We start from the raw sequence: 15,268 nt of genomic DNA, 5'->3' as shown, positions 1-15,268 counted from the left end.
CTTCCCAAGTATGGATATTTGTCATTGCTCACATGTTCAAAGTTTTAATTTCATTGCCTTGGGCTGCCTAATCCAATGTTAAAGGCAAGTCAAATAGGCCATAATTAGATAGTAGTCCTTGCTGTCTTTTTAAAAAGATATTTCAATTTTATATTTTCAGTTTTAGTAATTTTGGTTTAGGAAAGAAATAATGAGAGAATTCCAAGGTAAAACTTGAGTTCTCATCAATGGGTAAAGTTTGTGTTAATAGTTATCTTGCTGAATGAGTTCATGTAATCCTAAAAAAAAATTTGTGGCATACTCAGTGTATTTTCAGTGAATCTCAAACTGATTATTGTATTGCTTAACAACTGATCAGGGATGAGTATTTCTTCCATAAAGTGAAGTTTTTAATGCTATCGGTCAGATTCCCTGTTCACCTCCCTGCCCCACCCCAGGAAAAAGTGCTACATACTTATTTTGTGCCCTTTGATGTTATCCATGCTTAATAAGATCCCAGATTGTATGTAGCAGTGGTCTGGTCATGTATTTTTTTTTATTGAATTCCTGTATGTTCCATCGTGCTTGTGCACAGACTACTGTGATGACTGTTTACTTAAATAATTGTAGTGCACATAATTAAAAAGGCACAAAGTAAATAAAGAAAATTACTGGGAGCCTTATTGGTTCACTCAGATGCTGCTATTCTTTTCTTTTTTATTGTGTGGTAATTTGACAGGAACCCCTTGATCAAATTGTATCTGTCTCTGTTTATCCCATTTTACCATTAGAAAATGTTGCGATGAAAGATCCTCCGGACTTACTGGACAGGCAGAAATGCCTGAACGCCTTGGCATCTCTTCGACATGCTAAATGGTTTCAGGTTGGCTCTTTGTTACTATTTTATTGGTACTGTAGCTGTGTGCAGGTTTCATTTGGAACAACTGCCACTTAGTTTGTGTATATTCTATGTAAAATGGGGGTCGCTTTCTAGCTAATATGGTGGATGTTTGAGTAAATGAATTAATTTAGGTAAAGTGCTTGGTATAACTTCCATGATTAATGATGATTTATTGTGACACAGTGTTTTTTTTTGATTCAGTGTTCTGAATTCAAGTGAAATTTTATAAAATACCAACAAGGTTGATAAAAGCTAAAAATTAAGGTAGCTGGTTGCCTGAAATGGAACTGCCATCAGGCTACAAAAGAAGTTTTATTCTCTTTTTACTGTAAAATCTGCCTTTCCAAACCATAATTTTACTACTTATTGTTTTTGGTTTCTTGATAACTGATGAATGATATGTTAATTAGAATGCATTTTAAAGAACCCTAATCATGATCAGTGACGAATGGGTTTCAACAGGGATATTGGAATAATTTTGTTTGTTTTAGGCAAGGGCAAATGGATTAAAATCATGTGTAATTGTCCTCCGCATTCTCCGTGATTTGTGCAACAGAGTTCCCACATGGGCACCGCTAAAAGGATGGGTGAGTACTGCCATAAGGTTAAAATAATCTATTGGTATAAATTGGCTATTTTCTGAGTTATCCAATGTGGTGTTGTTTTTTTGTTCTGGAAAAAAATTCTTTAAAAAAAATCTTTTAAAAGTGAATTCTTTTTAATTTAATGCATGTAACTCTTATCATAGTGATGTTACAGAACCTGAAATTTTTATTTTTGCTTAAAAGGTTTTGTATCTTTAAGAAGTGTCTTTCTGCTCTTGATGCTGGGCTGATGGTTGATCACTCTCTGGTCATCTGTTGCCCACAGAAGCCTCCTTGGCTGGCCTGTTTGTCTTCCAGTGCTGTCTTACGTTACAGTGGAAATTGCCTGATAGGCTGTTGTCCACATTGGTAAATAAAGTCAGGCAGACAGTATGTGTCAGGAGATTATGGACATAAGTTCTATGTTGTGAAAGTGACTTACAGTTGACTACAGCATAACATTCTAAAACAAATGAGGCTGGGAAGGTCATTTATAAATTAATACAGTGATTGATGTTGCATTCTTAGTTTATGTTTTATTAAATAAGGAGATTTGGTCCTTTGTTTATTCTAATTATAGGACTTGCAGCAGGCTTCTGAAATTGAGATTTCAATTCTTAAATTGAAATAATTGTAGGTTGAGTGCTTACTTATACTAAGTTAAATGAGAGGTAAGTGGGCTAGGATTTTTTGTACTGGCTAGTTATTAGCTACTACTAACTTACATGAAGGCTTGTGTAATCTTTGTTAAATGAATTGGATGACCATAGCTTCTCTAGTGATCCTTGCAGTGTAGCATAACTGAAAATAAAATTTTTGTTACAAAAATGTTTTCTGTAAATATTATCTCAGAAATGCTTGATTTTAAAACTTTGGCTGGGGTAAAAGTTGATATTCATGGGGAAAAGGTTAAGTGAGCCCTAAATATTAAATTGACTTTCACTTTTTGGCCTCCCTTATAAATAGAAATGTCAGCTCACATTTTAACTGGAATCCTTTTAACACTTGGTGCATGTACTAATTTGTAATTTAATATCTTCTAGCCACTAGAGCTTATATGTGAAAAGTCTATAGGTACTTGTAATAGACCTTTGGGCGCTGGGGAGGCCTTGAGACGAGTAATGGAGTGTTTGGCATCTGGAATACTACTTCCTGGTAAGGGTTTCAAACTCTGAAGGCAGAAGAATCAGAAAAATCTCATTTTAGATTATTTTTCTAAATATATACTAAATTTATCCTCTGCACAGGAAAATGTTGCTTAGGTATCTTTTGCTTGGAATTTTTGCAACTAGAATGCATATTATAAAAGTGCTTTAAAGCTCTTTTTAAATAATTATATAATTTGTGTTTTATATGTACTAACATAAAGGGTACTAATAAGTTATTGTGTCTGCTATGAACTTGCTTTACCTAGAGCTCTGAACTTGGAAATGTAGATGTTTAGTTAAAATATATGAAGTTAATTCTGTTCGCAGTCTGGTGTTAAATTTGGAAAAAAATAAATTTTGTCTTATTTTCCATATGTTATCTTTCTAAAGATTTGAGATGATTCATGGATCTGTTTCTAAATTATCAGAGTCAGACTCAATTTTGGTGTTAGATATGACAAGTGACTTTGAGAATAAAATAAGGACATTTAAGTGCTAACATCGAAAATGAATGTCCTTTTTACTCTGCTTAATTGAGCTGACCTTTAATTTAGTTCCTCGGTTTTTTTCTTCTCTCTCTTTTGTGTTAGTTAACTAAAATTCTAAACTCAGTTTTAAGTGCTACCTATGCTTTTCCTTTTCCTTTGCCAAAGGGGGTCCTGGTCTTCATGATCCTTGTGAGCGAGACCCGACAGATGCTCTGAGCTATATGACCATTCAGCAGAAGGAAGATATTACCCACAGTGCACAGGTAGAAGACGGGGTGTATCATTGTGTTTTGTTAGGTATTAATTTACGTTCTGAATTGTTCCGTTTGAAGTTTTTTTCTTGTTTGTTGTAGGGATTTGTGCTGTCATACCATCAACGTTTAGTGAATGTTTTTTTAGCTAGCTGTTCAAAAGGCTATTGAAATTTGATTGAATAAAATGTTTTGTTCTTCAGCATGCACTCAGACTATCAGCCTTTGGCCAGATTTATAAAGTGCTGGAGATGGATCCCCTTCCATCAAGTAAGCCTTTTCAGAAGTATTCCTGGTCAGTTACTGATAAAGAAGGTGAGTGTGAACCTTTCTTACTGGGGTTCGGGGTTGGCAGTGGTGGTGGTCATGGTTTCATCTCTTGTTAGAGTTGAGTGAACTTAATAATTGTTCATCTAAGCCATGTATAAGACAGCTTATGGTTTTACTTCCTGACTTCTGTTCCCATCAGTGACATCAGTTTACCATCTTTTATTCTTATTAGTTACCAACTCATTAGGTTATGTTGGCCAGAATCCATTATTGCATAAATTTAGGGACCATACTTTGAGGACTTCCAGTCTAAGGAGAAGAGAAAGTGTAAGTCAGGAGGAGACATTGTCACTATTATTAATCATTTTTTTCTCATGCTTACAAGTGTGCTATAACTAAGAAGCAGAAAACAAAAATACACAGGAAGAGAAAAGCATGTAGGAAAATGAGGACCATTGAACTAGTATATATCTAAAATGAGAGTTTCAACAGAAAGAAGGGTAAGTGAGTTGCAGGGTCAGTGTGACCTGGGTTCCGATCATAACTCCCTTGTTTGTTAGTTTTAGACCTTGAAATGTCTGGAAACTGCTGGTGTGTCATCTTACAGCATAAAGTAGGACTGTGAGCCCTAAGTTCTCACTCTCGTCCTGCCAGCTGCATGATCTCATCAGGTTACTTAATCATTTTGTGCCTTGGCTGTAAGGATGTTATCCCTTGCACTTGAATTCCTGTAGCACCTAATTTTCTGACATTCATATTTAAGCCTTATTCTTGTAATTCTTGGAGATTTCAATATGTATTCAAATGGATTTTTTTTCCCCAGAACTCTAACATTTCAATTCCTTGACGTCTTCTCCCACAGATATTTTTTCTTGTTCCTTTCCTCAGCTGCTCATTCCTTGGACATACTTTAGACCTTGTCTTCGTCAGTAACTCTACCTGTACTTCCCATAGTCATCTTTTCCCACTTTCCATTCTCCTTTTGTCATCACTGTGTTTAGAATTGTTACTTCAGTTCTTGAACCTCATCTCTGATTCTGTTACCTTTGCATAGTCTCTGATTTCCTTGTGTTTTCACTTTTTTTTTTTTTTTTAAAGATTTATTCATTTGAAGGACAGAGTTACAGAAAGAGAAAGAGATCTTCCATCCGTTGGTTCACTCTCCAAATGGCTACAATGGATCAGGCCAAAGCCAGGAGCCAGGAACTTTATCCGGGTCTCCCACATAGCTGCAGGGACCCAAGTCCTTGGGCCATTTTCTGCTGCTTTTACAGGCAGATTAGCAGGGACCTGAGTCAGAAGTGGAGCAACCAGGGGCAGGGGCTAGAGGAGGATGGGGGGTGGCACTGTGGCAGAGCAAATAAAGCCACTGCCAGCATTGCCATCATCCCATATGGGTACTGGCTCAAGACTTGGCTGCTCCACTTTAAATATAACTCTCTGCTATGGCTAGGAAAGCAGTAGAAGATGGCTCAATTGCTTGGGTCCCTGCACCGGTGTAGGGCACCCGGAGGAAGATCCTGGCTTCAGATCAGTTCAGCTCCGACCATTGTGGCCATTTGGGAAAACCAGTACATGGAAGACCTCTCTGCCTCTGCCTCTGCATCTCTGTAACTCCGCCTTTCAAATAAATTAATCAATCTGTTAAAAAAAAAAAAAAGAAGAAGTGGAGCAGCCAGGACTCACACCAGTGCCTGTAAGGGATGCCAGTGTTGCAGACAGCTGCTTTGCCTGTTATGCCATGACACTGGCCCCTCCCTTCTGTCCTGGATCGCTCTTTACTATGTATAGTTTAGTATATACCTTCACTTTATTGATCCTATCTTTGTGGAAGAATTCTGACTGACTAACACCATCTCTCTACCTTCTCTGTGTGTATAACAGGTTGCTGAAGATGATTGGAGCAAAAGCAACCATCTTAAACTGTTCTCCCTTAAAAGCTATGGCATTACTTTATTAGGGACTATTTGTGTTATCTGGCAATCCTCCTCTAAGTTAAAGTTCTCCAGTTTCCCTAGATAATGATTTATATCTTTTCCCACTTCACACATTCTCTTTTACCTCCTTGTTATTGATGAGCTTGTTTGCTTTATTTTCTCAGATTAGTAGGAATGAGAAGATAGCTTCTGCCTGTTCTCACCACTCCACCAAACCTAGCTTCATGTACTCACATTTTGCTTTCCCTCTTTTGCTTATGGATAATCTTTTCAGCCTCTTAGCTTTCTTACGTATTCACTGCGTCACATCCCCTTTTGCCTACCAGTGGACATTATTCCAGCAGTTAGTTACCCTCTCTGTCACCAGCATCAGTTCCTCCCTGTCTACTAGGTCATTTTCATCAGCATCAAAACCTTCTGCATGTGAAAGGCAAGTGGAAAGCAAACTCTCCATTGATTCTGCAGCTTCCCCAACAGGGTCTCATTTCTCTGCTCCCCTTTGTTAGCAGTACTTTTGGAAAGAGTGACCTATTCTTCTTTTTCCTTTGCTTTCACTTTGTGTTCTGTTTTGAGCCTGTTCTAATCATCATTCTTCCTCACCACTCTACCAAAGTATTGCTTGTGATCTTTAGGTTGCTAAATTTAGTGGCCAGCTTTCCAGCAACCTTGGCCAGATGGACTCTTCTTTCTTCCCTACTTATTTTATGAAATAAAAAAAGTACAGATTAAATCCCTTGATCACTGCTATGGCTAAGAAAAAAAGCATTATCAACTCCTAAGAAACCATCCATTTATCCCTCATCCTTAGCTTCTTGCCCCATGAACTACCAATCCTGACTTTTTGAAAATGGTTTCCTAGGTTTTGATTAGAATTTTTCCACCTGTGTATGCTTTCTGAAACAGTTTAGCTTAATTTTTCTTGGAACTTTGTAGAAATGGAATTGTACCAATATTCACTTCTTTTATGAATAGCTTCTTTCTGTCCAATATTTTCGGGATAAATTCATGTTACTGCATATGGTTATATTTTGCTCATTGTAATAGGTCTATAGTATCCATTTATAAATATCTGACATTATACTTTAACCGTTCGTATTTGAAGGACTTTTAGGTTCTGTAGTTCTTGGAGCCATTCACAGTATTGCTGTTAGCAGCATTCTTAGGTGTACAGGCAGGCTTCCTGAGGTCTAGGCCTGGGGATTTGCTTCCGGTTAGGAAATGACCCAGTAAATTTTGAATAGTTTATGCTCCTGCTGGCAGTGTGTGAAAATTCATGTCGCCCTGGATCCTCGGCAATAGCTGGTACTGGCAGACCCCCTTTCTAAAATGCAGTCCTGCTTTTGGGGGTTACCACGCCTCCTCTTGGTTCCTTAGTGCCACTGCAGTCTTTTCAGCTGTTTTGTTTGTTCTTCCTCATCTTCCTGACGTGCAGGTATTGAGTGTCCTGGTGTTCAGTCATCAGACAATTTCCCTTTACTTACAGACTTTTTTTTTTAAGATTTATTTATTTATTTGAAAGGCAGAGCTATAGAGAGACAGAGAGTCTTCCCTCCACTGGTTTACTTCCCAAATGGCCACAATGGCCACAGTTGGGCCGATCTGAAGCCAGGAGCTAGGAACTTCCTCCAGGTCTCTTATGTAGATGCAGGGGGGCCAAGGACTTAGACTACCTTTCACTGTCCTCCTAGGCCATAACAGAGAGCTTTATCAGAAGTGAAGCAGCCAGGACTTGAACCGGTGACTGTACGGGATACCAGAACTGCAGGTGGCAGCTTTACCCACTATGCCCCAAAGCAGCCCCTACACTGACTTTTAAGGGAATTTCACTTAATCTCTTGACTTGCAATACCTTCTGTGCTCTGAAGATTGTCCCAAATTTGTACTTAGACTCCAAACTCCAGCCCTTGAACTTTGACCCAAATATGAGAATCGCCTCTTTTAGAGTCTCTGCATGGATGTCAAACAGATATTGCAGACTTAAGATATCTAGAATCCAAGCTCTCTTGGAAACTCCTATCTATCATATTCCCATATCCAAACTATCAGCAAATCCTATCTGTGTACTTTAAAGTATGTCTAGTATTCGGCTATTTAATTAACCTCTTCCGTGCTAGTGCACAGATAGTAAGAGATCCTTATCCTCAGTTTCTCCCAGATTTTCATCTTATATAATTTAGTACAATAATCCAAACCAGAAAACTGAAATTGGTGGAATGTATTTATAAATTTTGTGCCGTTTTATCACATGTGTATGTTTCTGTAAGCACAATCAAGATATAAGACTAGGGGCTGGTGCTGTGGCATAGTGGCTAAAGCCGCTGCCTGCAGTGCCGGCATCCCATATTGGCACCCGTTTGTGTCCCGGCTGCTCCACTTCCAATCTAGCTCTCTGCAGTGGCTTGGGAAGGCAATGGAGGATGGCTGAAGTTCTTGGGCCCCTGCACCCGGAGGGGAGACCAAGAGGATGCTTCTAGCTCCTGGCTTCAGATCAGCTCAGCTGCGGCCGTTGTGGCCAGTTGGGGAGTGAGCCAGCAGATGGAAGAAATCTCTCTCTGCCTCTGTCTCTGCCTCTCTGTAACTCTGACTTTCAAATAAATAGATAAATAAATATTTTTTATAAAAAGATATAAAACTGGGGTTAATTCTGTGGTGTAGAAGTAGTGGCATCCCATATGGGTCCTGAGTTGAATCGTGGCTGCTCTACCTCAGCTGCAGCTCCCTGCTAATGTGGCTGGGGAAGCAGCAGAAGATGGCCTAAGTCCTTGGGCCCCTGCACCCATGTGGAAGCCCTGGAAGAATCTCCTGGCTTTGGATCGGCCCAGCTCCAGCCATTGCAGCCATCTGGGGGATGAACCCATTGATAGAAGATATATCTATATATTTCTGTCTTTCAAATAAATAAATAAGTAAATCTTTAGAAAAAAAGATAAAAACTATTCTGTCATCACAAAGCCTTTCTTGTTCTATCCATTGCTGGTCAAACCCGCTTCCCTCCCCCTAACCATCCCTAAACCCTGGAAACCACTAAGTGTTCTCCATCTATAATTTTCTTATTTCAGGGGTAAATGGAATTATACAACATGTGAGTTTTTGAGATTTTTTTTCCCCCACTCAACTTAATGCTCCTGGGATCCATCCAGATTGTTGCAGATGTGAATAGTTTGTTCATTTTTATTGTTCAGAAATATTTGACTATCACAGATAATGCTATTTCTGGATAATATGGGTTTTTGTGAACAATTTATAAATGCAGAGTTTTTTTATATTAGTTTGGACAACAATTTCCCTTGGTTGCAATGTTTCATTAAGTTTTGGCTTATAGGTTAAGCTGCCTTCATAAATAGAATTAGGAAGTATTCTTTGTTTTTTTCTCTTTGTTGGAAGAGTTTTTATAAAAATAATAATAAATTTTTCCATAAATGTTTAGAGGCATTCATCAGTAAAGCCATTGGGCGTATGATTTTCTTTGTGGAAAGGTTTTAAATTATGATTTTGATTTCTTTAATGGGCATAGGACTCTTGTGTTCTCATGACAGTTTTAGTCAGTTGTGTTTTTTGAGGAATTTGTCTGTTTCATCCACATTTAAAAACAGTTTGACATAAAGTAGTTCATAAGATCTTCCTTTTGGGGTGGTGATGGTGGTGTTGCTGTAGTAAGTTGAGAGGCAGAAAGAGAACTCTACATTTACTGGTTCACTTCCCAGATGCCCGCAATGGGTGGGACTCGGTCCATGCCTCTCACCGTCTGCATTAGCAGGAAGCTGCAGTCAGTAGCACCTGCAGGCAGTGGGTGTCAAACCCTGGCAATGCACTGTGGGACACATGCACATCTTCACCTTTTTCTTGGCCACTAGGTTAAATGCCCACCTGAGATCCACTCTTTATTGTCTGTGCTGTGTTTAGTAATGTCTTCTTTTATACATTGCATTTCTTCTTCTTTGCTAATCTTATCACTAGAGATTTTTGTTATTCTTTTGAAGAAAAATTCAACCTTTAACTTTCTTGAATTGTCTTCTGGTATATATTTGTGTTCTATTTCATTGATTTCTGCTCTTATTCTTAGTTTTTCTCCTGCTACTTTCTTTGGGTTTATTTTGCTTTTTTTTTTTTTTAACTTTATGAGTTAGATAGATGAATATATTATTGATTTTTTTCAGTTTGTTGTTGTGTATACTATTAAGATGATATGCTTTCTTTTAAGCACAGGTTTACATATATTGCATTCTTTTGACATTAATATCTTTAAAATATTTATTTGAAAGGTAGGGTGACACAAAGACAGACACACCCCTCTTACGTCTACTGGTTTACTCTCCAGATGGCCAAAACAGTCAGGGCTGGGCCAGTTTGAAGCTAGGAGCCAGGAACTCCATCTGGATCTTCCACGTGATTGGCAAGAATTCAAGTACTTGAGCCATCATCTGCTGCTTCTGGGTACATTAACTGGATTGGAAAAGGAGTAGCTAGGCTTTGACCTGGCACTGCAGTACGGGATGTGGGTGTCCAAGTGGCAGCTTAACCCATTGTACCACAATGCCACCCCTTTAGTATTTTTATTACCTTGTAGTCAAACTTTAAAATTTTCATTTGTTTTTTTTTTTTCCCCCCTAAAGATTTATTTATTTATTTGAAAGGCAGAGTGACAGAGAAAGACAGATATCTTCTGTCTGCTTTTTCACACCTCAAATGACCACAACAGCTGGGGCTGAGTTAGGCCAAAGCCAGTGGTCAGGAACTCCATCCAAATCTCTCATGTGGGTGGCAGGGAATCAAATACTTGAACCATTATCTCTTGCTTCATGGGCATATTAACAGGGAACGAGATTGGAAAGCAAAGTAACTGGGACTCAAACAAGTATTCTGATATGGGATGTGGGGATGTAACTCCCTGCACCATACTACCCGACCCTGGTAGCAGTTCTTTGACCCAAGGGCCACCTAGATGTCATTGGTTCATATCCAGACAAATGAGGACTTTCTAGTTTTTGTTTTTGATTGCCCACTTACTCTGTTATCTGAGAACATGTGTGATTTCTGTCCTTTGATTTATTGAAACTTATTTCTTGGCTCCACACATGTTCCTTTTCTGTAGATGATTCATGCTTCAAAATGTATATATATATTTTTAAAGGTATATTTATTTATTTGAAAGGCAAAGTTACAGAGAGGCAGAGGCAGTAAAAGGGATGAGGAGAGACAGAAGAAGAGATCTTAAATCCACGAGCTCACTTCCCAGATGGCTGCAGTGGCAGGAGCTGTGCCAAAGTCAGGAGGCAGGAGCCAGGAGCTTCTTCAGGGTCTCCCACGCAGGTGCAGGGGCCCAAGCACCTGGGCCATCTTCTGTGCTTTGCCAGGCTGTAGCAGAAAGCTGAATCAGAATCAGAGCAGCTGGTATTTGAACCCGGTGCCCATGTGGGTTGCCAGTACTGCAGGTAGTAGCTTTACCTGTTATGCCATGGTGCCAGCCACCACTGCTTGCTTTTTACAAAGCAAGCCTGCCCTCCTTTTTAAAAGATGAAGTTTAGGATTTAGCCTTTAATTTTTTTTTAGCTCTTTCCCAATGGCTAGGATGATAGCATGAACTTTATTCTATAGAACTCTGTTTATGTAGCTAGAGAATTTAGGGAATATCAAGCCAATTTGTGATTTCCAGTCAGAGAGCTACTTTTAACCTAATACAGTGAGGAGGACAGTGATTCAGAAGACATAGTTCCCTGTGACTTTTATTTCTTTCAGAGGACATTTTGGAACACTGCAAATGAAATACAGTACTAGGCAGATTCTCTCTTCTGTTGAAGAGAGTGTCAAGATTGATTGAGCTGAGTGGTAATATTGAGCCAAGCAAATGCCAAAGTCAGTGTTTACCCCCAGGCCCATAAATCTTGATGATCAAAAAATACATAGTTAATCAGTATTGTTATTAGCTTGTGCTAGAAATATCTGGAAATTTTGTGTCATGAATACCTTGACTGTAATTTAGCTTAGAGAAAACTAAGCAACTAACTTTTAAGGTGAAGATATAGAGAATTCTTTAAAGTACTTGGAGAAGATTGATGAGCTTTTCTTTTTATTTTTCTTTCATCTTGGACAACAAAGTTCTTCCCTTACGCTTAAAAGCACTATTAACTGCTTTATCCCAGAAAGTGATTAATATTAAAGTCTTATGTTAAGATAGTTGATAAAGATATAAGATAGGGACCAAATGTCTTTTGATTTTCAGAGAACGCTAAGGACATACAAGAACACACACACACACACACACACACACAGCAGTAATACCTATGGTACTTTATATTTCTAATGCTGTGGAAACTGTTTAGAAAATTGATAGGAGAGAAGGGCTTCATGTAGGAGTTGAACTGTAAATAAAATCTTGAATAGGATTTGAAGAGTCAGAAGAATAATCTATAGTTTAATAGATTTATAGTTTTATGTATTTCCAAAAGTATAAGACTTAACAAATCATAATTTGAGAAGATATAAGTAAAAATAAATCCTGCTAGCGGTAACTATTTCTAATATTTTGCTATATAGCTTTCTCTAGACCTTTTCTCTTCATGCTGTCTTGGTCTCTTTGGGCTACAGTAACAAAATACTTCAGACTGGATACTTTATAAACAGCAGACGTTTATGCTCATAATTCTGGGGGCTGGGAAGTGCCAGATCAAGGCACCAGCAGTGTTGGTTCTGGTGAGGACCTCTTCATAGACAGCACTGGCTCTGTGTTCTTGTTCGTGGAAAAGACACACTCATGAGGGTGTGACCCGATCACCTCCCAGTGGCACTGTACTGGGGACTAAGTTTCAACATAAGAGGTTTGGGGAATACAAAAGATTTAGACCATAGCATATGCATAGAGGTGTATGTGTGTGTGTGTGCGTGTGTGTGTGAGAGAGAGAGAGAGAGAGAAAGAGAATAAATTAGAAAATAAGTGTTTGTAAAAAAATAACAATTTCAGCCGGCTCCGTGGCTCAATAGGCTAATCCTCCACCTTGCGGCGCCGGCACACCGGGTTCTAGTCCCGGTTGGGGCGCCGGATTCTGTCCCGGTTGCCCCTCTTCCAGGCCAGCTCTCTGCTATGGCCAGGGAGTGCAGTGGAGGATGGCCCAGGTGCTTGGGCCCTGCACCCCATGGGAGACCAGGAAAAGCACCTGGCTCCTGGCTCCTGCCAGGATCAGCGCGGTGCGCCGGCTGCAGCGGCGGCCATTGGAGGGTGAACCAACGGCAAAAGGAAGACCTTTCTCTCTGTCTCTCTCTCTCACTGTCCACTCTGCCTGTCAAAAAAAAAAAAAAATAAAAAAAAAAAAAATAAAAAAAAAATAAAAAAAAATAACAATTTCAAGAAAGAATGCTTTAAAAATTGCATTTTCTTAATTATAAATATCATGATTTAATTAAACATTGGAAGAGTTTCCTGCCTAACCATTAGATGCATTTGGTTCAGTAAGCAGGATCGTTGCTTTGATGGATAGTGACTCTCATAAATGTTTTTTAGGTGCTGGGTCTTCAGCTCTGAAGAGGCCATTTGAAGATGGATTGGGGGATGATAAAGATCCCAATAAGAAGATGAAACGAAATTTAAGGAAAAGTGTGTAAAATCTTTATTTTTACAGATGTAAACTCAAAAGGATTTATAGCCTCACATAGGAAATTAAAGAGTGGAGAATTTGATTAATTTGAACTGGTGTTTTAAGAGTAGATCTTAACTAAGAAACTGACAATAGAATAGCTTTCTTGTTTTTCCAAGCATCATTGCTTAAGATACATTACTGTTGAATGTATATTGTTTTTATAACAGCATAATAATGAAGTAATAATAAAATCACTTAGAAAGTAGATTTGTAAATACATTTTGAAATTCTCATTTTTAAAAGTGACTTGGTGAATTTGTCACTTATAAAGAAATGAAAGTTAAATGCTTATTTTCTCTTTGTTTTGTTCTAGTACTATTGTTTGAACTCTGTGATTAACACACAGTTATTCTTAGGTGTTTAAATTTTAACTGAAAAGTGATCCCTGTTAAATATAAGAGTGGGAATAAGAGAGGGAGGAGATGTATAATTTGGGACATGCTCAATCGGACTTGCCCCAAATGGTGGAGTTAGAATCATGCCAGGGGATTCCAATACAATCCCATCAAGGTGGCATGTACCAATGCCATCTCACTAGTCCAAGTGTTCAATTTCAGTTCACAATTGATCACACTAATAGGTCTAAGAGTCAAAGGGATCACAGAAACAAGTCTAGTGTCTGCTAGAATCAAAAAGGGAGAGAACGATCCATCATGGGAAGCGGGATACACAGTAGACTCATAGAATGGCAGATGTGCTAAATAGCACTCTGGCCTCAGAATCAGCCCTTAAGGCATTCGGATCTGGCTGAAGAGCCCATGAGAGTATTTTAGGCATGGAAAGCCAAGACACTCTGAAAAAAAAAAAAAAAAAAAAAAAAAAAAAGAAGAAGACCTAAATGGAAGATCTCTGCGAGTGAGATCCCAGTGGAAAGAACGGGGCCATCAAAGAAGGAGGTACCTTTCTCTGAAGGGAGGAGAGAACTTCCACTTTGACTGTGACCCTGTCGGAATAAGATCGAAGTCAGCGAACTCAAAAGGCTTCCATAGCCTTGGCAACTCATGACTAGAGCCTAGGGAGATTACTGATGCCATAAACAATAGTGTCAAATTGTTAAGTCAACAACAGGAGTCACTGTGTACTTACTTCTCATGTGGGATCTGTCCTTAGTGTGTTGTCCAATGTGAAGTAATGCTATAACTGGTACTGAAACAGTATTTTACACTTTGTGTTTCTGTGTGGGTGCAAACTGATGAAATCTTTACTTAATATATACTAAATTGATCTTCTGTATATAAAGAGAATTGAAAATGAATCTTGATGTGAATGGAATGGGAGAGGGAACAGGAGATGGGAGGGGTGTGAGTGGGAAGGAAATAATGGGGGGGGGGAGCCATTGCAATCCATTAACTATACTTTGAAAAATTTATATTTACTAAATAAAAAATAAAAAAAATATAAAAAATGCAGAGAATAAAGCAAAGCTGCCTTCTCTAGTTATTTTCTGTTCTAATTTGTTTTTCATCAACAGTTCTGGACAGTAAAGCAATAGACCTTATGAATGCACTAATGAGGCTAAACCAGATCAGGCCTGGGCTTCAGTATAAGCTTTTGTCTCAGTCTGGACCTGTCCATGCCCCAGTCTTCACAATGTCTGTCGATGTGGATGGCACAACATATGAAGCCTCAGGACCATCCAAGAAAACAGCAAAACTTCATGTAGCAGTGAAGGTACAGTGTTCATTTTTCCTATCAATGCCTAATTTTATGTTTCAAATAAAGTCTTATTTTCTTATGGTAAATAGTATTTTCAAGACCTTAATAGCAAAAAGATTTTTCACCTCTATATTGTAAACTTGCCTTTTGTATTATAAAATAATTTGTTGATAGTACGAAATTTGGAAAATACAGAAAAATGTAAGGAAAATCATGTCATTTGGATATTTCTGAGGCAAAGATTATTCATATTTGTAGTATGTGGGCTTATTTCCATTCTTTCTGTGTTTTGCTTATTTCTTTAAGTTTGGCTTCCAACATATATGTAATTTTACCCTCTGATTTTTTTATTTGAAATTTTATTTGTTTTTCCTTGTTATTAAAAATCTTCATAAATAACCTTTTTTCAAAAGATTTATTTTA

The 15,268-nt window shown here is 38.3% G+C and overlaps 1 protein-coding gene across 13 annotated transcripts in view; it reads left to right on the top strand.

Annotated features, from left to right (window-relative positions):
• STRBP (spermatid perinuclear RNA binding protein) overlaps positions 1–15,268 on the top strand; it is a 151,173-nt gene that overhangs the window by 106,118 nt on the left and 29,787 nt on the right. For all 13 annotated transcript variants that reach the window (XR_007923223.3, XR_016211868.1, XM_070056617.2 and 10 more), the window contains 7 exons: positions 771–862; positions 1,372–1,467; positions 2,508–2,619; positions 3,266–3,363; positions 3,555–3,666; positions 13,054–13,146; positions 14,661–14,860. Coding sequence is in view for 11 of the 13 variants with exons in the window: in XM_070056617.2 (XP_069912718.1) it covers positions 771–862; positions 1,372–1,467; positions 2,508–2,619; positions 3,266–3,363; positions 3,555–3,666; positions 13,054–13,146; positions 14,661–14,860 (803 nt within the window). In the remaining 2 variants the exon portion in view is untranslated. The remainder of the gene's footprint in view (positions 1–770; positions 863–1,371; positions 1,468–2,507; positions 2,620–3,265; positions 3,364–3,554; positions 3,667–13,053; positions 13,147–14,660; positions 14,861–15,268) is intronic.

Source organism: Oryctolagus cuniculus, chromosome 1 (genome assembly GCF_051225735.1).
Source record: "Oryctolagus cuniculus isolate XC-2025 breed Fujian yellow rabbit chromosome 1, ASM5122573v1, whole genome shotgun sequence".
In the NCBI taxonomy this organism is placed as follows: domain Eukaryota; kingdom Metazoa; phylum Chordata; class Mammalia; order Lagomorpha; family Leporidae; genus Oryctolagus; species Oryctolagus cuniculus.
Note: the sequence above shows the minus strand (reverse complement) of the source record. Positions and strands in the feature narration are given on the sequence as shown.